The sequence below is a fragment of the Myodes glareolus genome, chromosome 7, assembly GCF_982192425.1.
Source record: "Myodes glareolus chromosome 7, mMyoGla1.1, whole genome shotgun sequence".
NCBI classification, from domain to species: Eukaryota; Metazoa; Chordata; class Mammalia; order Rodentia; family Cricetidae; genus Myodes; species Myodes glareolus.
In genome coordinates this window covers 69,891,441-69,916,909 of record NC_142032.1, presented here as the reverse complement: position 1 = coordinate 69,916,909, position 25,469 = coordinate 69,891,441, and the positions used below count along the sequence as shown (strand labels likewise).

At 45.5% G+C, this 25,469-nt stretch overlaps 1 protein-coding gene across 5 annotated transcripts in view; it reads right to left on the bottom strand.

Annotated features, from left to right (window-relative positions):
• The window catches only part of LOC125413646 ((E2-independent) E3 ubiquitin-conjugating enzyme FATS), an 87,969-nt gene extending 62,817 nt beyond the window's left edge, over positions 1 to 25,152 (bottom strand). For 4 of the 5 annotated variants that reach the window (XM_087908322.1, XM_048455246.3, XM_087908324.1 and 1 more), the window contains exons 1-3: positions 24,987 to 25,152; positions 19,150 to 19,241; positions 7,351 to 8,464 (exon numbers count right to left, since the gene is read on the bottom strand). In XM_087908322.1, the coding sequence (XP_087764448.1) occupies positions 7,351 to 8,464; positions 19,150 to 19,241; positions 24,987 to 25,032 (1,252 nt within the window). In that variant the 5' untranslated portion in view covers positions 25,033 to 25,152. Of the gene's footprint in view, positions 1 to 7,350; positions 8,465 to 19,149; positions 19,242 to 21,994; positions 22,017 to 24,986 lie in introns of those variants that run through there. The other variant, XM_087908323.1, reaches the window with a different exon arrangement.
• Positions 25,153 to 25,469: the final 317 nt, after the last annotated feature.

Sequence of the window (25,469 nt, the reverse complement as noted above, 5' to 3'; positions counted from 1 at the left end):
TGGAGTAACCTCTGAAGTGTATTTGATGATCCCACCTTATGAAGACCTATCAATAATGAAATAAAACATGACTTAAAACCTTCCACATCTTTATGTAACACATCTCAGTGTTTCCTCTTTCTCCACATTCATTTAACCATCTGAAAGATGACAAACTTGCTCCATGGTAATATTTGACTGTTCTGGCTGACTTCTCAGGGGAAACAGTTAGGAGATCCTCACTTCCCAGTTTGCAAACCAACTGGGGATTCTGGAGTTTTCACAACCTACCTGTTGGTGGTGAATCTTACATGGCTTCCTTCCTTCCCCAGTTGTTAGGTTCAGGTGTGAGGAGAGGTGGTACAAGGGAAGCAGCACAGGGCATTTAAGTGGCCCTGATGTCACATGAGCTGCTTTGTTGGCTCATCAGAATAGCTTGATCTCCACTTAGCACCCAAATATCTACTCTGAGACCCATGGTGGTCTGTAAGGTGGGAACAATGGCTCACACAGTTCCTGCCTTTTCAGAGTGTGCAGCCTAGAAGGAAAAGGGTCTCTGGTGGGTAAAGGGGTCACACTAAAACACTCACCTACACACCTGAGTTTTGTTTCAACACCATAGAATCAGGGAGCAGCCCAGTGCCTAGAACCAGTGCTGACACAGTAAGTCGGGGGGGGGATGAGAATGGGTGTGCAGTGTGCAGAACTCTGGTATGGAGGCACCAGAAGGTGCTAGAACTGAGCAGATGCCCAAATCCTTAGTGACAATGGTGACCGGCACATGGTGGCAGACTTTGTGGCTGTCAATAAAAGGGGCATCTGGGATGGCTGCTGTGATGAACAGTTTAGGAAACAGGAAAAGAGCAAGAGAGAATTAGACAGGCTTTGGCTAGAAGCTATGAGGTAGCTCTAGAGTCAACGGTGGGTAGGGGTCAGAGACAAAAGCATGTCTCCCTTTGCTTGGCATCACTCTAATCAGCTTCTCAGAATTACCCTGGAAATGCCATTTCTCTGACTGCTACTATGATAGAAAACCCCAGCCTTGTTCCCTCCACAGTGAATTAATTCACTAGGAAAGAAGAATTTGAGCGACCATCTGGTTGACCTCTCCCAATGAAATGAGGAGGACCTTGCAGGCTAATGATCTAAGTTTCTAAGAAGATTATGCTTGAACAGGAGAGGCATATTCTATCAAAAGACCCAGGTGATAGATATTTGGGCTTTGTGGGTTGCACAGTTTCTTTTCCAACTCTCAGCTCTGTCACTATGTACAGAAGTAGCTGGGGGACATTGTACAAACAAACATCAATGGTTGTGGGATTGGGCCGCGTCACTGCCGACACCTGCTGTCTTCAGACTGTTGAGTGACAGGAGGTTCCAGTTTCTATGTGCTTTCACATACACACTCAAACGGCCCCTGTCTCATGCTGTGGCTAACAAATCAAACAAAAACTCATTTCCCCCCATTCTTGCTTCAGAAAAGATAAGAAAATACCAACCTAAGACTGTTTACTTGGTCATGACCATGCACACACCTTATCAGATGGACAGGCTGTGGCTGTAGTGTTAGTGGCAATCTCACTGGGAAGTGCTGCAGACAGGAGCAGCCTCAGGACATCCAGAGGGACGTACATGATGCTGGATAGCCCAATCCCTACAGCTGACAATCCATCTGGTCCATTGGCAAGCCCTGCTGGCTCACCTACAAAACATGCTGAGTCCAAAACAAAAAGGGATAGCTCTGCTTCCCTTGCAGAGGCTAGCTCTTCCTCTATCAGCAATCAGTACTTGCCTGTAACTCACAGGTGCTATCCTATGAGACTTCAGACTTTGGCCCTTCCTAGCTAGCATGTCTAGTAATAGTGCTGTTTTTTTTAGGGGGGGGGGGTTAGTGTGTTTGTGTGTAACAAGAATACTCAGGGAAGAAGAGGTTATCAGTTTGAGAATGGAAGTAGCTGGAGGAAGGGGACTTTGGAGGGGCTACAGGAAAAGGAAGGGAGAAATGTGAAGTGATTATGTTTTAGCTTAAAATGTATACAAAATTAAAAAAAACAAACAAGCAAGGCTGTGGGTCCATTCTCACAGCCGAGCGAACAGAGGTCAACTGGGAATATTTCACTGCTATCTTTCTATGGTGAGAGGATGACAATAGCCCACTACAGTCCTGTGCTGGATGTAACCTAGGAAGACTCCTGACTTCTTTCAGTGGAAAATGGCAGAGAGGCCAGCTCTGACGTGCACTGCACAGCACACTCTGGGTAGACACCCCTCATCAGTCCACCTTAGAGAACTAGCCAGTAAGTGAAGCCCCTCATTCAAGGTCACATCTATTCCCTGGGATCCAAAGTCCCAGCCCTCTTGCTCCAGCTCAGAACAACACTGAAGGACCATTCCCACCCCTGAGGTTGCTATGAACTTGTTTTGTCTGTCCAGAGAGTGCCTTCCTTATCCGTTCATGTCTTCTCCCTCCTCCTTCAATTCAGGTCATTCTCACAAGCACTCCCTAGGATATAGACTTTCCATTGATCTTCCCATCAGAGTCTGAGTTCTAAAAACATAGGATACAATACTAGCAAGAAGTTCTAGATCAGAAATCAGTAAATTACAGGCAGACTATGTCTGGCATACCATTTGCCTTTATAAATAAAGTTTTATTGGCAACAGCCAAATCAGTCAATGCATCACAGTGCTTTCCCACCAGAACAGCAAAGCTGAGTAAATGCCATTCAAATCAGAGGGTTTGTGAAGATGGATACACTTTCCTTTATAAGAGGAGGAGAAGGGCAAGAGGAATAGTGAGAAGGAGAGAAAGAGAAGGGTAGTAGAAAGCCGCTTGTTTATTTCTCAGCAGCCCAGACTCCTGAAATAATCACTCAGAAACTGTAGTAATAAAATCACTGCTTGGCCTATTAGCTTGTGCATATTTCTGCATAACTCTTACATCTTTAACACATTTCTATTCATCTGTGTATCACCATGTGGCTGTGGCTTATGGGCAAGGTTCTGGCGCGTCTGTCCATGGTGGCGGCTCCATGGCATCTCCTTACTCTGCCCTCTTTCTCCCAGCATTCAGTTTAGTTTTCCCTGCCTACCTCTATTCTGCCCTGTGCAGGCCCAAGACAGTTTCTTTATTAACCAATGGTATTCACAGCATGCAGAGGGGAATCCCACATCAGACAAGAGAGGGGAGAGGAGGTAAGAGGAGGAGAGGGGAAGAGACAGGGGAAGAAAGGAGAAAAAAGAAGGGAGGGGGAATGAAGGGGAAAGAAGAGGAGGGGGACAAGAGAAAAAAAAGATCTACAGGTTGCTTCATGTAAGTCTAGATCATCAGAGGAAGGAAAAACATTTTCAAAATAAAGTTTCTTCCCAAGCCTTCTGAGCCCTCTAGAAATAAGTCCCCTGGGATGAGAGAGCTGGATCCAGGAGGCCATCTTCTTCTCAGGTAAGCCTGATGTGTAAACAAAATGAAGCTCGCTCACTACAGGCACCTCACGCTTCAGAACACAAGCAGACTTGATATCCACGTGGTGGCCTGGCAGGAGCATCTCCCTTCCAGCTATGCAGACTGGTGCCTTTAGAGCAGTGGCTCTTAACCTTCCTAGTGCTGTGACCCTTTGATACAGTTCACGTTGCAATGACCCCAACCATAAAATTATTCCATTGCTACTTTGTAACTGTAGCTTTGCCACAGTTATGAATTGTAATGTAAATGTCCAATATGTAACCCTAAGGGGTTGCGACCCACAGGTTGAGAACCACTGTTTAAGGGCATTTACAATCACCACGGGCCTACTGACACGGAAGGCCCACCACAAAGCAGGAAGTCAGGCGAGCAGGTGTGGGCGGAGCATTCCTTAGTCTTTTCTTCAATATCATCGAACATTGTATCTTGCTCTCTGTCTACTCGGATGTCTCAGGATGGAAGAGGGCTTTAGAGCTGAACCACAGGGCCAAACAAACTAGGCAATACTTAGTGTATCATAATCAATAGAGGAGCAGTCATACACACGGTGATGTCAGAACCATTTGGATCAATATGAAACCCTACAGAGCGGTACCAAGACCCAAATTTCAGTTAGAGAGTGATCTCGGAGCTGATGAGCTTTAGCCAAATCAATAACACAGAAACCCATTTGTAGCCCACTGGCCACCACCCCAAGATATGTTCTTAAGCAGTCTTCAAATGCCACCTTCTACGGTGACAGTAGAGACGGGCCCACTACTGGACCCCACCAATGCTGGACTACTGTGCTGAGGATTGTTGCTGGCAAGGACACAATAGGAGCCATGGACACAGCTTTGGCACTGAACGGACACACGGACTTGGGTAAGTCGTTTAATTTTCAAGCCTTATTTGTCTTGTCTGTAAAAGAAGCTTAACTGATACGTGCCCTACAGAACTGTCTAGATGATTTAAAAGAGTGGCTATAAACCAAGGTCTAGTACTGTGGATTTTTATAGCACACACCATGATTATTCATGATGCTGATAATGAGTACAAGGGTGGTAGCAGTGGTGAAAGTTTACCTCGCTACAGGGGCAGAGATTTGTATGGTTTTTGCCTCGATGGTGCCAGCAGGATGCTCACTAACAGTGAAGGCAAAGCACCAAGGACCAACGATGTATGCAAAAAGAAAACCGATCCTTCACCTCACTCCCGAGGAGAAGCAGGCGCCCATGTGTCTGCAGGGATGTTTTGTCCTAAGCAGACAGGACTATCTTCTGTTTTACATGACGTGGCTGCATGTAACTCATCTCTCCTCATTTCAGGAGTCTTCCGGAGTGCATGCATCTCTTCAAGGCTTACCCAAGAATAACATCTGTAGAACTTTCTATCCAGTGACCTAATGACTACAGCCAAAACTGTCTTGACTTTGTCTACGGACTCTCCCACGCAGCATCTACAAAGGCAGCTGGATGTCAGCAAAGCCAGCTCAGAGGGGCTCCTGCATGAAAGGGGTTTGGATGAAAGGAGTTGACTTCGGACACTATGAAGGATGATGCCCATTAATAGTGTGGGTAGCCACAGGAAGCCATCAAGAATGCCTCAGATACAGTTCCAGTTACAGACAGGAAGATGCACGGGTCCTCTGAGTCTTAATGAGCATCGCCACGGTCTGAGAGTACTTGCATTAGGCTAAAAGGCTCTGTGAGGGTAGCAGCTGAGCTCGCAAGTACACCCTGGGATGATGGTGTGCCCTGTACCAGGACAGAATGGGATCATTAGAACTAGTGGGCTGTCACTCATGCTCGCAAATGGCGGGCAGGAATTCTGCAGCAGGCTTTCTCATTATTCAACAAGAAAAGTCGCTCACTGAAAATCAGTGTAGAAAGATACAAATGAGAGTGTATGCAAACCAGGTAGGTAAATGCATGTGTGCATGCACACATCCTCAACAGAGACACATGGCCCAAACACTGAACCAGCCTCTCTTTTCCTGCAGCACCACTTTTCTAAAAGACACATGGGTCTCTGCTTTCCTTTGGGCCCGAGGGCTAGGAAGTATTGCTTTGCACATCTCCTCAATCCTTGATGTTTTCTGTGGTTGTTGGCTATTCAGGTAAAAACTGCTGACACTCACACGGTACTTCTTCCCTTTGGAAGGCCCATCTGGGGCTGATAGAGAATGGGAATTAGCATTAAGCTTGAAGACATTCACGGACGCTAATTACTGAGAGAACTACACAAGCTCAGAGCGGTGGTGTCGCTGTCCACATTCATGGAGCCAGAACAGAAGAGAATGTGCTCAGGGCTCCCCGAGTCTTTGTAGCTTTCTTCAAATGATAGGACGAGGCCCTGTGATTTAGAATCAGGCTCTAAACGGGAGCCTCTACAATACATTACTGTTCTGATGGATGTCAGCCCCACAGGAGGCAGAACTAACCTCCCCTAACCCACCTAAGCAAGCCCTTTACGGCAACAGCCAGCCTCTTTACGAAGTCAGAGGGACGCCACTCTGCTCCAAGATGGGTGTCTTGCGATCCGGTTCTGCTTATTTTCAAAGAGCCTTGGGTGAAATTTTCTAAAAATCCAAGTGATTATTCTATACCGTGAGACAAAGCGTCAAGTCGTGCTCACCACAGAATGCAGTTTCTCTATTTCTGGAATCGTCATCAATAAGGAAGATGAAGTGCCCAGCTTGAGTGCTTGCCTTAAATACTAAAGCGGAGTTTATCTTTGTAATGCGGAATGGCTGTTTGTGTCTTTCTGCTTGCAATGAGCCTGTTGATTCTGGCATCTCAATCACTTAATCAATTCAAAAGCTATATTGAACTTACTTTACAGATCTCTCAGCAGCCAATATATCTACCCTTGTTAAAATTAATTGCATCACTTAACATTTCCACACGCATTATAGCTTTAAGTGTTTCACGGTCATTTTTTATTAATTAATAAACCCTTAATGGACAAAAATTCATACTATAAAATTATTATGCATATGCTGCGTTTTCAGTTTTACTATTATTTCTTTGAAATATTTTCCCCAAGTGGAAAGTCTATGACTCATAACGCAGTCACTCTCACAGAAAGTACAGGACTAGAAACAGAAGTTTACTCAGAGACAGAGAAATCTGTGCCTCTTCCCTCCCTCTGACAGACTCACTTCCTCTCCTGAAAGCCAAGGGGTCTCAGGGAAGCCCACCTGGGAGAGTCTGTCTGGCCCTGAAATCACAGAAATAGAAACAAATCCCAGCCAGGATCCTCCAGACACAGTTCAGGACACGATTCCTTTTGCTGCTGTTTGGGAAGGAGCATTCCAACTTTCCCATTAGAAAACATGCTGTAATTATTACATATGCGCATGTGCACTCGCGCGCGCGCGCGCGCGCGCACACACACAAATGCACATACACAAACACACGCACCCTTCATTCCATTATAGAACCCAGGTGCAGTTTTGAAATGTTGAGGCTAACACATTTATCAATGGCGTGATTGAAAAGTGAAAAAACTTAGAATTCTAGACAATCTCTCAACGTTCAGGTGTTGGACCCCTGAAGAGTTTTTTTAAAAAAAAAATCTGGGTGGTGTGGCATTTTATTTGACTTACCCTGCTCTGGCATGTGCTGTGAGCACGACTCTATGCTATGGGAGCCACTGTTTGCTATGGGTTGCCTGTGTGGCCTGACACTTATCTTGCTGGGACAGGGAACTTGAGTGAAGGTCTCTCACTATCTCTACACGTCTTATCTGAGAACAGGTTTCCAATCAGACTTCAGCACCAACTTGTGAGTTGTTGACTTGAGGCAGAGACAACCAAATGCTCACTGTGAACACGCTACTGGGATGGGTGAACAGAAGAAAATCAACAGCACTCTCTTAGCCCAACACTGACACTGGGCCCCCTCCAGCAAGGGACAACTACTCACCTGCCCGGTAACTCCAGCCGGGAATATGGATGGAGAGTTGGTCGGCATGGCTGCTAGTGGTACATGTGGCAAGCTCCTCTTTCTCCTTTCTCACTGGGACCTGGTTCCTTCTCACATCTGCAAATTTGACTTTTTCCAGGGGAGGGGAGCTAGTCCGAGGGCACGTGCCACTCCCCAAATGTACTGGCACCAATGCTGGGCTCTCCTTCCAGTGACCTTCCTGCCGCTGGCCCAACTGTGGACCTAGGAGGTCCTGCTTTCCCTCCAGAAGCTCCCGCGGCAGGGCTCTGCTGATTGGCTCGCCATTAGCTGTGCTGTCTACGCCATCTGCTGTTAACCTGTGGGAACTACAGCGGAGGCTGAGAGACAGGACAGACCTGTGGACTTTGGGGCTAGCAATCTGAGGTTGCTCAAGGGGGACAGAGAGCGATTTGTCCAAATAGTAAATGGCATTGGGACACTGCTGAGACACCCGGAGGTGGACACATGAACTGAACACCAGTGGCACTCTTCTTGATGGTGAACTGTCTGAAGAAAAACTGTCCTCTTTGTCACCCATGTGGGTGATCCAGTACTCCTGCCTTGCACACAGCCTCGTATGAGCCTGGGGTACCTTCATCCCCTCTATGGAGCCACTGCTGGGGAACTCTGTACAGGTCAAGGATCCGCTGTGCTGACATAGATGGGTACCACTGGCCAGAGCTGGGGGCTCTTGGAGCAAAGCATCCTTGGCCCTGCAATTGGGACATAGTGAGTCCCTAACAGTGTCCCATACTAAGGAGTTGGCCGGAGGGCCTACACGTCGTGCAGTGATGGTGATAGATGAGAACCCTCTGTGGGGGCCTCTGCCCAGGTTGTCCCCCATGGACAGTGGTTCTGTCTCTAGTCCTTGCTCATCTGATGGAGTCAGAATTCCCAAACTGTCTGGAGCAAATGACCTGTACATGGTCACTCCACTGTGCCTGTCCGAAGCTGGCTTGGGGGGACACAGTTGAGGCTGAGCGATTGCTTGTGGCAGAGGCAGCAGGGCTCCGTTTTCCATTGATTTCCTCTCATCAATCAGCTGGGAAATGATAGGTGATATCATTTTTGTGTTTTGTGACGCCAACATCTCCTAGAAAATAGACAGAGACATTTTTAATTATTCCAGGAATTCACAGGAATACAGTTAGTAAACTCTCATGGGTCATGGGGATTCTGGGGAAGAAGCACTGAGATTTCTCAGTAAAGCCTTCAAGGCTCCCTTGATACCAAATCTGAGCATTCTGAAGAGATGGAAACCTGGGTATGTTTGTGGGGAAGTAATGTTCTTAGGGGAAGGGCAGACTCACTCAGCTGGGTGTTGGTCTTAGTTTGTGCTCGATCAGTGGGGACCCTCTGACTGTGAGAGTTGCTTCTGCCTGACCCTGGAACCCCAAAACAAAATCTCACAGCCTCGATAGGGAAGGGAGGCAAAATGATCCAGGTGGCTAGGAACTAGAGTTGGGGAAGTGATAGTCCGTGGCTCAGCACTTTGGTGATGGTCTCAGTAAACGTAACAAGGGGCTGCCTCCCTAGTTTCTTCTCTCACAATCTTCCATCTTGGCCTGTTAAGGCTAATTCAGTTACTTTCTGCTTGCTTGGCCTCACAGAAATCCAAGCTCAGAGAACATGACAAGGGGAATCAGATGTTCAAGTTCAGTTTCCCAGACTAGCCAACCAGTTGGCTTTTCTCCCCAGAATGGGGTGCACCAAAATGGATGTATCCCAGCACACAGAGTATAGCTGTAGCTCAAGACCACTCTTTGAGGAGCTTTCGTCCACGTTTTAAATGACCAAGGAACTGCATGCCTCCTAATTAGCAGTTCCCCAGTTCCTATGGGAATCACTGCCATGTGCAGAATAAGGCACTGTGCTTTTTGGCACTGGCTCTAACCAGATTAAGAGCAAGGAGGAGAACCCCTCTGCTCTTGCTGTTTTCATGGACATGTTGAATACTGCGGAAGACTGAGGGCAGCCCAGCAATTAGTGTGCACAGAGCCATGTCTCATTTTTTAATGTGTCCAAAATGAACTTGTATACAGAACCGCAGAGATGCTGAGATAATGGTAAAAACTATAGCCTTGGAAGCCAGAAGGCCTCACGAGAGTGCTCAGCATTCAAGGCATCAGATCTCAAAACCCAGCATATCTAAGGACCACCTAGAACATTGTGAACACAGGTTCCCCAGGTCTAACATCCTGATGATGAAATCCACAGTAGTCTGTACACTGCAGTGGTTCTGATGGAGGCCATGTAGGGAGCATGACCAGAGTCACATCTGGCCTGCTGTTATCTCAAGGATGCATTCACAAGGGGCGGGCCTAGGTCCATGGAAGCCTGGGCTTTGCCTTTCCCAAGATGTTAGAAAACAAGGATTTGCGTCCCCTTTATTGCATGTTTAATATTTATTTATTTAAATCACTGAGCATTCTCCTCCCTCAGGACCTGGGACTCTGCACATAACATGTTGATAATACAAGCTGGAGTCAATTGGGAAAAGGATTCTCCATTGGAAAAATGCCTCCCTAAGGTGGGCACATAGGGTGGACCCGTTCCCTATGCTGTATTACCTCACCCAGCCGTGAAGTAAGGGAGGAGCTAGGTCTTGCCTCAACTTGATGTGCGATGCTTTGTTTCAAGCCTGTGGAAGGTCTGCCCCTTTCTGAATGGAGATGGAGGAGGAGGGGTTGATGGGGAGGGGTGTAGATGGGAAGAGGGGGAAGGGAAAAGGAGAGGGGGAGGGGAAACTGAGGTTAGTGTGTAAATAAATGAAAAAAATAATGCTATTTAAATAAAAAAAGATGGGCCTATAGGCAAGTCTGTAGTGCCCATTTTCTTAATTGATGATTGATGGAGGAGAACCTAGCCAACTGTGGGAGGTGCAACCCCTGCACTGGTGTTCCTGGGTGCAGTAAGGAAACAGACTGAGCAAGCCATGGGGAACAAGTCAGTAAGCAGCACTCTAAATAGACCAGGCTGGCTTTGAACTCAGAGCTCAGCCTGCCTTTGCCATCCGGGCCCTGGGATGAAAGGCGTATGCTACCAAACCTGGCTCCTTCGGTTTCACTGTCCCTTTTTACTTTTTAAAGGTATTTAAGAAGTTGCAAATTTCAAAAGCTAATCAGAGATGGGGGAATAAATAGGGAGTCCATTTTAAACCTCCTCTGGAGTTTATAAACAATTAAAATCTTTTTGCCTCCTGGACAAGGATAGCACTCGAAGCTTCCCTTCCAGTCTTACTATCACCTTCCAATTCAAGGTCAACAGTTCAAGGTCACCTAGTGGACTCTCCAGTTGTGAGCAGAGCTGCCTCCCTGGCACCTCTGATAATATGGTACAAAACAATTACCCGTAGCCTGCAAACCCCAGAGGCCCATGCCTTCATCTTAGACAAATCAGTAGACTCTAGCGGGCTAGAGCGGGGCTGGAGGCAGGAGTCACTGCCTTTAGGGCTTCTGTGTCTCCAGCAGGCTTCCTGTCTGCTGTGGGACTCCCCCTACTCTACCCCTCTCCTGGCAGCCTTCCCAGGCCTGTGATTTGCATGCAAGAACATGACAGTGCACCTGGAGCCCATTTGACAGGTCACAGTCCCCCCCCCCCATTCTAGCTAAATTTAGCTCTGAGAATAATTATTCCTGTGCACCCCACGATGGGTGTAATCACACCCAGTGGGAATTCCTTTGACATTGATTTTTGTAGAAAACAAAAACCAAAACAAAACCCAGCTTGGAACCTGCGGTGTTGCTTTTACTCTGCAGGGCAGAGTTTGAACCACTGACAAATTGCCCTCAAAAATCTCATGGGCTTGGGGTAGAGATCCCTGAAGACATTGGTCTCCAGGCATAAGTTGAATCAGGACCTGTGGGTACGAGGTCTAGAATCTGTATTTGTAACCAGCTCTTGGGTGACCCTTAGGGGTGTGTGGATATGGAGGAAGGATGTTGAGCTGACTTAGGTGACCCAGGACCTATCCTGACCTCAGAGAAGCCTTGATTTGCATAGCTGTAATCAAGAAGATCAAAAAGAAGTCTGTTAAGATGTACCCTTCCTGGTACTGGAATCACCAATGTCAAAGGGCCCCCATCTTGGGTTCAGGCTCCTGTGAGAGTCTGGGCCTTAGAATTAGCAGGGCTGGATTGCTAGTAATAAAGAGTTGCCAGTTCAGCTTGGAGCTCCACAGAAAAGACCCTGATATTGGCAATGACAGTCTGGTTCCCCCGGCAGAGCTCAAGGACATACTTGCTGAGGGCTTCCCTAGGGCCACAGGCCTTGGGTATCATTGCAAAAGGACCCAGGGTCCCTGGAGAGCCTGGCTAAAGAGCCAGCTGCCGGGTTCACCAGCGGAGGCCTGGAAAGTATGGCTGTGATTTTTTTGACTCCATCAGAAGAATGAGGAAAGGGTGATAATGAGAAGTGTGAATCTGAACTTGTTCCTCAAGCTCCTGTGTAATTCAGGGTGACACCATTCCTGGGCTAAGACACGCTGGCCAGCACCAGGCCCGGGAACAATTGTCTGCCTTCTCTTCTTCACAGGGAAGGTGTGAAGAACAGAAAGATATGACAGGGTGGCAGTGTCTCTCAAGTCGTAAGCCTTGCTTTGGTTTCTTCTCTGCTACCGTAATAAAATACCAGGATGAAAGTAATGGAAGGAAGGGAGGGCAGGAGAGAGGGAGAGAGGGAAGGAAGGGAGGAAAAGAGGAAAAGAAGGAGGGAAGGAGGGAGAGAAAGGGAAGGAAGGGTAGGAGGGTACATTTAGCTCCAAGTTCAATGTACAGTCCATCACTAGTAGTAGCATCTTGAAGTAGCTTGTCACACCAAGGCTGCAGTATAAAGGCCCAGAATCCAATCCATGAAATGGTGCCATCCACAATTAAGATGAGCCTTCCCGCATCAATAGACTTAAGAGAATCCCCTAAAGGTTTGCTCAGAGTCCCATTCCCGAGTGATTCTAGGCTTTGTCAAACTGACAATTAACACTAATTATTACAGGCATTTGTATAAATTACTTTTTCCTTGACTCAGCAGAAATTAGTAGATAACTGATATGATCAAAATAACAGAGGCATCTCATCCAACTTACACTTTCCAATAACTACTTTTTGGTGTTGTTTGTAACATTACAGTTATAGGCAAACCATCTGTTTAATGATCCAGATGACAAATATTTATTGAACACCTATTAATACTACATGCCAGGTGCATGTTGAGTAACAAAAACCTTAGTGGTCTCCTGGAATTAATAGGCTGGAGGCAATATCCAAATGATCAGGACCATCATTAGATTGAATATTAACCAAAGATCCCCAAAACACAAGTAGAGAGGTTAAAAAGGAGATGAGGGGCTATTCACCCTTTAGCATATACAATACTTCTGTAAGGCAAGTTTTATTTATCAAATCTCATTTTTTCATTGAGACCAGTAGATAATCAAATAGAATATGCAACCTAGGGCTAGGGAGACAGCTTGGTTAATGAAGTGTTTCCGCACAGGCATGGAGTTTGAGTTTGGATCTCCAGCATCTGTTGACAGTAAACATGGCTCTGTCTAGTACCTCCACCATGAGGCTAGACTCTCAGAAAGCTAAGGAATGGGGTAGATCAGCCATCAAAGCCATGGCTTTAATCCTAGCCATATTGCTTAGCAAATTAAAGACTCATGTGATCAGAAAAAGAGATATACAGTAAAGATAGATTAAAAGATGAAGAAAACCTCTAAATGGTTTACAACTTGTTTAAAAATATATGAAGGCTTGGGAGAGAAAAGAAAAAGGATGAAGTCCTTAAAAAAGGGGGTGAGAGAAAGAGAAGAGAAGAGAGAGAGAGAGAGAGAGAGAGAGAGAGAGAGAAGTTGGGTGTGGTGGCACACACCATTAATCCCAGCACTTGGGAGGCAGAGGCAGGTGGATCTCTGTGAGTTCAAAGACAGCCTGGTCTACAGAGTGATTTCCAGGGCAGCCAAAGATAAACAGAAAAACCCTGTCTCAAAAACTTAAAAATTAAAAAGGAAAAGAAAAAATAGAGTTTAAAGTAAAGTCATGTTAAAGATGGAAAAGACACAAAGAGTCTGGACACTGTATGTTATTGTGTTGTCTTTGAATTGTTTGAATGCTGAGGAAGGAGCAACAGCTGCTAAAAGACATTTAATTATAAATGTTACTGGATTAATCCAACATACATATTTTGAAAATGCCTTGACTTCAAATTTAAGTCAAAAGTTATGTTACTTTGGAGAAGAGGTTTTGCTTTTGTTTCCACAGGAAATGAGAGGCTGTGGATTCATTCTGGGTTAAGAAAATCACATTTGATCAAGGAAGACTCCCCCGCCCTGAGAAATCTGCAATAGGAGCAGATGACCCAGATGTCTGAGTTCTACATGCAGAACACTTTCAAGACTGCTGGCTGAGATGATCAAGCCTCACAGAATATTCCAGTGAGGACTTGATCATAATTCTAAATTTTCTTTAGGTCCCTATAAGATTATCAGCACCCCCCCATCAGCAGGAAGTATCCTGGGAAACAACACCCACATTCCCAAAATAATGAATTATAAATGTTTGTCTTTCTTTAAAGTATTGATTACAAATTGCTATGGATAATTGTCAGGAAAAAAGCTAAGCAAAGGAAATTAGATTCAGAGTTTTTGTTTTGGAAAAAGATGGGGGATGTGGGAAGGGCTGTGGAACAATGGTCTTCTATCCTGTAAAGATTTTTTGCTTGCATTGCTTTAACAAAATGCTGATTGGCCAGTAGCCAGGCAGGAAGTACAGGTGGGGCAACCAGAACAGGAGAATTATGGGAAGAGGAAAGGCTGAGTCTGCAGTCATCACCCAGACACAGGAATCAAGATGAGAATGCCTCACTGATAAAAGTACCAAGCCACGTGGCTAACACAGACAAGAATTAATTTAAAATGTAAGAATTAGTTAATAAGGAACCTGAGCTAATACCGTTTATAATTAATGTAGACCTCTGTGTGTTTCTTTGGGACTGAACTGCTGCAGGACAGGGTGGGACAGAAATCTCTATCAACAAGCACTCACATAAAAAGCAAGACATGGCTGCATGTACCTGTAACCACAGTGCTAGGAAATTAGAATTAAAACCAAGAGGATCCCTGGGGCTTCTTGGCCAACTAGTCTAGGAAAGAGGATGAAGACTCCATCTCAGAAAATGACGTAGGAACCAATCAAGGAAGATATGAAATCAACCTCTGACCTCTGCATGGACAGGTGAATGCAGCAAACAAACACACACACACACGCACACACACACGCACACACACACGCACACACACACACACACACACACACACTGAGAACAAGGGACAAGTTATAAAAGCACAGATTGTCTCAAATCAAGCTATTTTGGAAGGACATTCCCTCTGTCTTTTAAAAAAAGCCACTAAAGGTGGCTTTGAAGAGAGACAGCTTTCATGTAAAATAAAGTTGAAAGATGTAAGACTAGATTTAAAAGGATGAAGAAAACCATCTGGTACTGAAAGGGATGCATGTTCAAGGTGAGTGACAGCCGGGCTGGGTTTGAGTCTGGCTTTGGTGACAGATCGTCTCCTGACCAGTGTCTTCCAAGATAATTCCTGCCATCTCTTGCTCATAGATACTACGATTGATTTCTTTTCAATGTTTTAAGATAATGATTTATTTTAAACATTTCCAGCCGGATTTTGTAGAGCTGGTAACTCTTTGCATGCTTCTTATCGACTCTGTTTGCTTTTTATTTATGCCTTAAGGCATCTGACTAAGAAGGGCATCGTTTGCTAAATTGAAATAAGAGGGAGATAAGTGGCAGGTACTCAGAGCAATCCTACCCCAAGTCACTGAGGTGAAAATGACTTTCTTCCTGCAGCAATTTATATCTCCAAAGGAGAAGCATTCAGTCTGCGCTGGACCTTTGAAATATGTATTTTCCCCCCTGGATGAGACAGTTCTTTGCTTTGCCAGTATCGCTCTGCAACCCATGACTATATTTCCCAGATCTTCGAATCTATCTCCTCACAGATACCCGCTGCCACTGTTACCTTCACCCGCTGCAAACCTGCTGACCCTCATAGAGCAGACCTGGAAACATCCTTGCTGAGTAATCTATCAACCCAGTGCTACCGTGTCCTGGATACAAGGGCAATTCAGTCTTGCATTGACTCTGCTGAGAAGCAACGGGGACTCGGGGCTGCAAAAACAAACGGGAAATGGGAGCTCTGCTCTCTCGTTATGGTGAAGCCTTTGTCTTTCTGTGCAGTCGGTAAAAACCAGAGGACTCAGGTGGGTTACACAGCAGTAAGAAGCTGGCTAGAATCAACCTCTCTCTCATGTTTTCATTACGGTTAGTAGATATGAGAGTTGCCATCTTAAGCATTCTAAGTGCATGTTTCCCTGCTGTCAAATGCATCCTATAATGCTGTGCAGCCCTCACCATCCATCTCCAGAACTCATCTCATAAAGCTAAAATTCTGTTCCCATTAAATAAAAAGTCCCCACTCCCTCCTCCTTGCGGCCGCTGGAAACCAACAAGAATCAATGCTTTTAAGTAGGGGGAAGGCAGTCAGTACACCACAGGATGTGCTATTGCTTCTCATAATCTGAAGAAATTAAAAATAAAAATTAGAAACCCCTTAAACGACACAGGAATGTTGGGATAGTGCTTGACTGAAGAAAGCCATGGAGGTTGATACGTACTTTTAAGGCAGCCTTTTCAAACACGGGGTAAATAAGGAAAGGATATGTAACTGATATTTTCTTTTGTATATGTTTCTGTATTTTTGTAAGTTTCTTACTTGTGTTTGTGCATTTGCATGTGTGAAGATGCACCAGCACATGTGTGTGTGTGTGTGTGTGTGTGTGTGTGTTTATGTGTGTGTGCCGAGAATGAACCAGGTTGTCTTTCTCTGTGCTCTCTAGGACAGGGTCTCCTACTGATCCTGGAGGTCAGCAATCTGGCTAAACTGGCTGCACAGTAAATTCTAGCACCTCCTGCTCCACTCTACTGTGCTGGGGTTATAGGTGCACACCACTATGCCTGACTTTTGTGTGGGTGTTGGAGATCCAAGCTCAAGCCCATGTTTGTGAGGCATATACTTTAATGACTGAGGCATCTCCCAGCCCCTATTTCCCTAAGTTTCTTTATGATATTGTCATTAACTTTAGTATAAGGACAACTTGGATTCATATATGTATGTAGGTATGTATATATTAGAAGTGATTGTGGTCCATGTTTTACTTGCTTTTAAGTGGGAGGAAGGCAGTTAATAAACCACAGGATATGCAATTGCATATATATATATATATATATATATATATATATATATATATATATATGAAGAAGTGATGATTGTGGTCCATGTTTTACTCTTAAACAACCACTAGGCAGAAGAAGCATGGCTTCTTATCATTGCTCCAGCCTTGAGTGTTTTGGAAGGGAAGTGATCAGTCTTGTGCAGGCTCTGGAGAGAGGCTGAGAGCTAGGGCACTAACCCAGGCAGGGAATCTGCTAGAGGGTTTCATCATTTGGCGGTGGCATTATGACACACACAGGACAACCTTTCAAAGCTCTTGGTTAGGAGGAAAATTAGAAAGTCACACTATTAGATGATCCAGGCAATTCCAAAGCAGGGGTTGAGAAGGTGTGATTTCCAGGAGATGACTCAGTTACAGAGAACAACTGCCTCCCTCCTCTGCTCTCCTCTCCTCTCCTCTCCTCTCCTCTCCTCTCCTCTCCTCTCCTCTCCTCTCCTCTCCTTCTTCTCCTCTCCTCTCCTTCTTCTCCTCTCCTCCCCCTCCTCTCCTCCCCCTCCTCTCCTCCCTCTCCTGTCCTCCCCCTCCTGTCCTTCCTCTCCTGTCCTCCCTCTCTTCTTCTCCCCGTCCTGTCCTCCCTCTCCTCATGTATGTGTATGTTTGTGTGTGGGGGGGGGTATGGGTGTGGGAGAGAGGGAGAGAGAGAGAGAGAGAGAGAGAGAGAGAGAGAGAGAGAGAGAGAACATGAATACAGGGATTTGGCCACATGGCCCCAAGATCTTTATCATGATTAGTGATCAAACACTGATTAGTGTTGACATTAATAGGAAAGTACTGGAATGTTCCAGGTCAATGTAGAGAACAGAAGGGAAATATGGTCAGCTCGAACAACAACATTTTCTTCCTTTCCACTGTGCTGAGAATAGAATCTGGGGCCTTGTGTGTGCTATGCAAAAGTTCTAGAATTGTGTTGTATCTCTGGCCCTAAATCTTTTCTTCTAAAAGTAGTAATCCCTCTCAGCAGTGTTCCCATCCTTCCCGGACTCAACTCTTCTTTTCCCCAGCCTCTCCTCTAACCTCCATTTCCAATGACCACACCTCCTCCTGTTTACACCCCACCACCTTCTACCCTGGGTGCTTGCTCTGCTCCCAGGGAACAAATCAAGTACACCAAGGCATGTTGGAGTCTTGTCACAATGACCGTGATGTGCCCCTCTAGAACAGGCTTTGAATGCTGGCAACTGCATCTCTTTTCATCTTAAGGGCCAGAACAGCATCGACACTGCTTAGTTTTTGCTAATGATACAAGCTGGAGTCACGTGAGAAGTGGGAATTTCAATTGAGAAAATACCCCCATCATATTGGTCTATGGGTGTAGCTGTGAGGCATTTTCTTGATTGATGTGGGAGAGCCCAGCCCACTATGAACAGTGCATCCCAGGGCAGGTGGGCAAAGCAGAGGAACAAGTCAGTAAACAGCATTCCTCCATCTCTGAGCCAGTTTCTGTCTCTAGGTTCCTGCCTTGAGCTCCTGCCCTGGACTTCTCGCTAATGGACGGCAACCTGTAAGTCAAACAAACACTTTCCTTCCCAAGCTGGTTTCGTCATAGCAACAGAAACCAAACTCGAATAGCATCTTTTATTCTTGGGAGATGTGGGCCAGAGATCCCCGGATGAGCAGTAGATCTTTACTAAATGCAGAGTTATATGAAAGGCACATAATTCTGAGAAAGAACCCAAGAGCAGACATGTTTACTATTTAACTCTTATACAAGGAAATATTGATAAGACCCAGCAGGTGTGTTATAATCTGGTCAGACCTCCAGAGCAAAGGAGGAAAGGAGAGATCTGGGGCCCAGCAGCTTAGCTGCCTCAAGAGTTGCGTGTGTGCGATGCGTGACTCTACATCGAAGCTTTGTTTTGGCTTCTGCACAAAGAGTTCAGCATCAGGACTCCCACTCGGGGCCATCGGAAGCATCAAATGAGTCAGTCAATTACAGAGGACCTGGCATATAAACTGGCAATGCTAACCACTGTGGGCAGAGCTCTCCACCCTCTGGTTTGAAGCCCTTCCTTATATAAACATGACTTCTAATTTTTGTCTCGGTTTCACACTACTGATGCCTTTTCAGCTGAAACAACCTGTACCAGCTTGTTATGTTTCAAAGCACTTCCTCCTGACCTTCCGAACACTACATGGCAGGAGATTCTGGCTCCCCCTCCTACTTTAAAATTGAGTTAAACCATCATACTCTCCTCTGACCCTGCAAACTTATGGAGATTATAGAAGAGTTATTTAATACACACACACACACACACACACACACACACACACACACACATATATATATATATATGCGTTATTCTTTTCCTATAAAATTCTTAATCACTTGTGGCTGGATTTCTCCTGATTCATTAATTCAACATTCAACTAAAGAAAACAAACCACAAATCTATCCTGAGCAGGCCAGCAATTGTGTTTTATAGTTCAACACCTTTTGCTGACCAGTCTAGAAGCCACAAGCATATGTTACCTTGGCGAAGTCCAGCTTCCTCTCTGTAACATCAGCCTGGAGAATTTTAAAGGCGATTTGATCATTTGTACTATAGCGCGTGTCCAGTAATCCTAGACAAAAGGAGACGACACGGCTACTTTTAGTGCACAGAAAGATAAAAAAGAACGTGTAACTTCCATTTTACTATAAAATTTAATGGCCCCCACTCACATAATGTACCAACCAATTGTAGCTCAAGTACATTATGAGCCATGACAAGACCCATGTTTTTTTCCCTTGTCTGTTCCAGCCACTTCTGCTCTCAGAGTTCATTATTATTGATTCGGCTACAAGTATCCTTCCCCATACAGTTGTTCCTGTTCTTTAGATTCAGTAAGTGCTTGACCAGATGTGGCTCTAATCATGTTTCCATTGTCCCAAGTTCACACTCAGAGAGAGAAAACCACATTTCTACATTTCCTGGCATCTCTAGCATCAAGGCATAAATACAAGACTGACTTTGGCCAGCTTCTCGATGCAACCGTTATTGAATGGACAGTGGGTGACCGGGTACTGATGGCCAAGCCGCTTTAGAGAGTGTGAAGATATTTGGGGGATGACGTAAGGGGATTTTGCTATAAAGACAACTATGGCTTTGGTCAGGCCTGAATATAGAGAAAGATAGACACATGGACAAGACCTCTCTTGGCTTAAGCTTCCTGATGGACGGAACCTGCCCTGTCTGACTCTTAGAACTCCAAGCAAAGGTGCTTTTAGGAAAAGCATCTTTGGATAAAAGCAAGGAGCATCTTTAAGCCAACCTGGGTCCTGAGACATGCTTACCCGTGTGTCCACAGTGACAGTGACCCTGAGATTTCTCACAGTAATATTTGCCAGGATGTTCCTACAGAAATGTGAGTTAGACATAGGAAGACCTGGCTGGGAGGAGTCTGTGCAAAAATAGCCAGAGATCTAGTCTCTTCAGACCAGGGGCAAGACATGCTCTCCCCAAGACCACGTTCTGTAGAATGTGATTTTTCAAAACACTACGATGGATGATACTGATCCTAGAGATTAAAACTGTCAAAAACAGGCTCTAAATTTAACATGCTATGTCAGAGTCCTAGAATATGGTGACATCAGGGTGGGGGTGAAGACTCCATCTCCAGCACCATAAAAAGATTCCCTTCGTCTTTAGATAGAGGCTAAAACATTATTCAGAGAAAAACATCATATACTACAGCACTGTCAAGTTTGGCAGATTTGTGAAGGGGCCAGGATTTGACTCTGGGGGTTTCCAAGGGTCACCTCTAACCCACCCAAAGCCTACCTCCTTCATATCCTGTCTTTGAGTGACAATAAACTTCTGTCATGTCCTGACTTGGGCTCTGGCTCCATCTATGACTCGCTGAATGACAACGGGTCATTCAAGGTGATGTGCACTGATTACTTTCTGTGAAGCACTAATATCAGACCTGAGGGGCTTGGCCGGCTCCTGTGCAATGCTGATGCTTCGTGATGATCTGACAGTGAGACTGATGGAGACAGAAGTCCCCTGGCCTGCTTGTGTAGCATGGCATGGGAGTGAGGACTTTAGAATAAGCAGTCTTGGGGACTCGATGGGTTTTCATCTGCTCTGCTTTGGCCCTAGCTGGCCCTCAGTGTATCAGCTGTGGACTCTGCCTTCATCCATAAATGCAGACAATGGTACCGCCTACAGAACCACAGGCCTTGCCCTCACTGCCCTGGGAGATCTTCATCAAAGCACTTTGGTAAGGGTGGGGTATCAGGTAAATATGCCATAAGTGGTTGGGGGTGCTACTGTTAGAGCACAGGCCCAGGTGGCTCCTGCCAAAGTCCAGTATCGCTAACGTGGTAGTACCAGTGGTCACACAGACACTAACATTGAACCACAGAGACCCAGGGCTTGAGTTCCAGGTCTGGGTCCATGGATAACTTTGAGCACACTGCTTGGCATACGCTGGTTCCTCCCTGTGTTATAGAGAATACAGAGGTGGCTACTTCACAGGGTTACTGGGATAATTTGAGTGGTACAACTAAGTTGATCTCAGTGCAATGTGCAGAAAATAATAGTATGTCCTAATAAGCACTCGCTATTGGGAAGAGCCTCACTTCTAGTGGGGGAAAGGGAAGGCTGCTGGGATTGGGAAGCATGAGTGATTGAGTACATTTGAGTTTCCTATGCCTGCTGTAACAACTGGCCACAAGACAAATGCATCCTCTACAGCTGTGGAGGTCAAGTTCAACACTGGGCTAACGTCAAATGAGCAGCCCAGCACTTCCTTCTGAAGGTGCTAGGGGGGAATTGCTTTCCTGGACTTTTCTTGTTGTTAGACACTGTCCATGTTTCTTAACCCGTGCCTGCCTCTCTCCAGCCTCTGCTCTTCCTGCTCTCCCTTCTCCTTGACTCTTCCCTACTGTTTTGCTTGAACAAGGATTCCTGAACTAGAGGGAGGCCCCCTGGACAATCCAAGGTAATGTCTTCATCTCAAGAATGGATCAGAACATGGGCTTATTTGGGGCATCATATTTCTTGTACTATAATAATTGAGAAGATTCAGGTAGAGAGACTGAAGAACCTTCAAATATGAACATTAAGTCTATGTAACAACATAGGAAAAACATAATGACACACTATGGAAAGGAACCAAAAACCTATGGAGCATGTGGCTGTGACATTAATACCATGTATGAGGCAATCTACAAAAACTGTAAAATGACTCATGGGAAAATGGCCTTAGGTGAAAAGAACTGCCCTAGGTTGTAGGGCCTGACCAACTGAAGGATTCAGGTCAGTTACAATTTGTATCTGAAGACTCATTTACAGTTGAGGTAGCAATTATAGTCACGTGGCTATACATACCTTTTTTTGCCTCACTATTTCTGTTTTCTCCATCTACAAAGTAAGAACATGAAACTAATGCTTTTGAGCCCTCATTGACCCTTTGCTGGATTGCTACCCCATCCCTTTGCTGGATTGCTATCCCATCCCTTTGCTGGATTGCTACCCCATCCCTTTGCTGGATTTCTACCCCATCCCTTTGCTGGATTGCTACACTATCCCTTTGCTGGATTGCTACCCCATCCCTTTGCTGGATTGCTACACTATCCCTTTGCTAGATTGCTACTCCATCCCTTTGCTGTTAGTAACTTGCTGTCAATAATGCAGAGCCCCTTTCTTTCTTGAGCATAATTCTTCACATTGGATCATAACTACTGTGATTATGATATAAAAAGCCATGACAGAACATTGACAAAAGGCCAAAGTTAACTTTGGACAACATCTTCACTCAGGTCCCCCTCTACTGAGTACCCTTCACTGACCCATGGATCATCTCTTAAAGAACACTCTATCTATTCTTGATGCCCTCAACCTCTGCCTCAGGTCTTTGGTTCTTGGAGGGAAAAGCTATGGTGGCTAACCATTCCTCTTTTCTACCCCATAGCAGAATCTCTCCAAGTGCGCTCCTTCAGCAACAAGGCCAATATTAGATGAATTGATAATAGACATCTGTTCTGGTGGTACCACCCCCCAGATCTACCTAATGAGGATCCCATTGGGAAGCTTAGATATCCACCCATGCTTCAACCAGTGTTTCAGCACACTTGAAGCAGCTCAAGTCCCACATAGTCTAAGACTAATAACCTCCCTTATAGATGTTAAATTGATGACTAAGAAGGGAGCCATGATGTTTTGATTTAAAAATACCTTGCGACTTGCAAGGATCTGGGTCCCACCTCTAAGCAAAGGAATCAGAGGAGGCTTTAATTAATATAAACCTAATGCAATGCTAGCCAACTGATATATATGATGCAACTGGTTAAAATCATTCAAATGATCCAATGATCCACAGTCACCCTTGCTGGTGTATGTATCAAGTCAAGATGACTATGAAGATCATCATAGGAGAATTTTAAACAGAAAAATGGAAAGGGGTGGGGAGAAAGTTGAACAAGCAAGCAGATGACAAAGCAGGGGGCACATGGAGCAAGGTAAAGAATGAAAAGAGACAAGAGCTAGTCACACTCTGATGACTCGTAGGATGTACATACAGAGTGATAAATTCCCACGCATTGGCCAACACAGCTTCAGCTGTCCCGAAGAACAGCAACAAGAGCCACCGTGTATTGCCTAATGAATCAATCCATCAATGCCACATGCAAACAGGAAGTGTATGGATTCTGGGTGTGTGCCTGAGTGCACTTCCTTCTGCATCTAAGTCACTGTGTCAGAGGCAAGGTACACTCAGTCTCCTCTCCTTCTACTGGGGGTTTTTGTAGAAAGGCATTTCTAATCTGACAGGAGTCAGAGGGTACTCTTGATTGCCTCTGTCTCCTTAACAATAATTTCTTTCACCGTTTTCAAACACATTTCGTAGAGAAAAATCGCTTAAGATTTAGATTTCACTGTCCCTGTGGGATTTAACCTCAGTTAAGCCTCTACAGATTTCTTCCCATTCGGGACTTATAGAACAATGTGGTCTTTTGTGAATTTTTCTGAGTTCTCTCCTTGATGCCTTCTGTTCACCGCTGCTTTCTCTTAACACACCCATACGGAACAATCTCCCCAGGGTCCGGGTCCCCTTGATGAGTACCACCTTTAAGCCCAACTGCTCCAGGTCATCCCTGACTCAGCCTTCCCCAAAAGGAGATCATTTAACTTCCCTAGAGGTCAACACTCCATCCCTCTTGCCTACGTGCTTGGTGAGCAGTCATACAAGCCTTACCCTTTGCATCCCTGCCTCCTCTCACCGCCAGCATCCTCCCAGAAGGCAAAGCTGGTCTCATGGGAAGGTTCCTCTCCATCGCATCAGTATACTTTCCCTGTGCTCCCGGTCTTGGCAAGGTCACGCCTGGACCAATGACTACTAGCCATTCTTCCTGGCAAGCTTGGCTAAATCCCCTCAGCACCACCGGCAGTGACCTTGAGTAGAGACGCCTTGGCTTAGAAAATTTAACATTGGCACACCATGAATGGGCACCCAGAGGCTTAAGAGAACCAGGATAGGAATCCTTGAGACAAGACTGCTTCACATCCTGGCTGTGGGTACCTTGAACTTCTTCACAGCCTTGAACTGTCTCACAACTTGATCATGTGCATTGCCTCCCAGCCCTTCCTTGGGTTAACTGCTAGTCCCTCAGCCCTACACAGTGCAAAGTTACCTCCTCTCAAAGGAACTCTCTGACATGCTCCTACCTGCACATCCAAGGTTGTGTTAGAGTCTGTACAGGTTGTCTATAGATGCCGTTAATAGATTGCCATAAACCATGAGGCTCACAGCAACAATAGGTCATTCTCTTATAGCCCTGAAGGCTGAAAACTGGGTCCATAGGGACAAACTGTGCTTCCCCTGAAGGCTCCAGGGAAGGGTCCTTTCCTCTGACTCTCAGATGTTGGGTGTGCTGGAAATCCTTCGTTTTCTTGACTTCGTGGCCACCTGGCTCAGACTTTGCCTCCATCTTCCCACAGCTGTCTTTCTCATGGGCTTATGCCTCCAAATCCTTTAGCCCTCATAAAGATACTAGGGCTAGGGACTACCCTCCTCCCGTGTGATCTCCCCTTAACACAGCCATATCTTCAAAGACCCTGCTTTCCAATGAGGTCATACTCAAACCATCAAGGGTTAGGCCTGGAGCATCTTTTAGTAGATGGGAGCAAGGCAACTCACAGTCCTGTCCCAGACAAGTGTGATGGCGTATACTGTTGTGCCTGTCAATCAGCCTGACTCCTAACATCCATCTCTCTTCCTGGAACTTGGTACCAATGATGTCTGGTCAGGTGAAGATACCAAGTAGACACCACACAAGTATAGTACTTATACTCTGATATCTGTGAAGGAGAAACCAGAACATACCTTGCCCAGACAGTTTGATCATGTCCCACTGATGCTTCAAAGCCATCTTACTTCATTTCAAAGATCATCTAATGATGAAAACGTGCTTTGCCAAATTGAGGAACATGGCCACAGTGTGTACCTGTTGCCACTCTCAGAATGAGTCCGGTTTCCAACCTTCCACCCTGGTCTGGCTGATGAAATCATTGGAATGTTTACCTAGCAACCAGGCGGTGAATAGCCACCTCAAGATCGCTTCTTGCCAGTATTAATTTGGGGTTAACATCTGAGACTCATTTGACAAGTACAATGAGTTTCATGAGAATTGTTTAAAAGCTTCCTGCTGGGAACAGTTAGACCTGAGTGTGTGTGTGTTGGGGGGGACTCTAAGTACTTCCTGGAGTTGGAAGATTTCTTCCCAAGCTGTCCCTACTTTCTTGTGTTTCACTTGCTGTGATGATGTTGGTCACTTACTACTAAGCAGTAAGTCCCTATGAAAGTTCC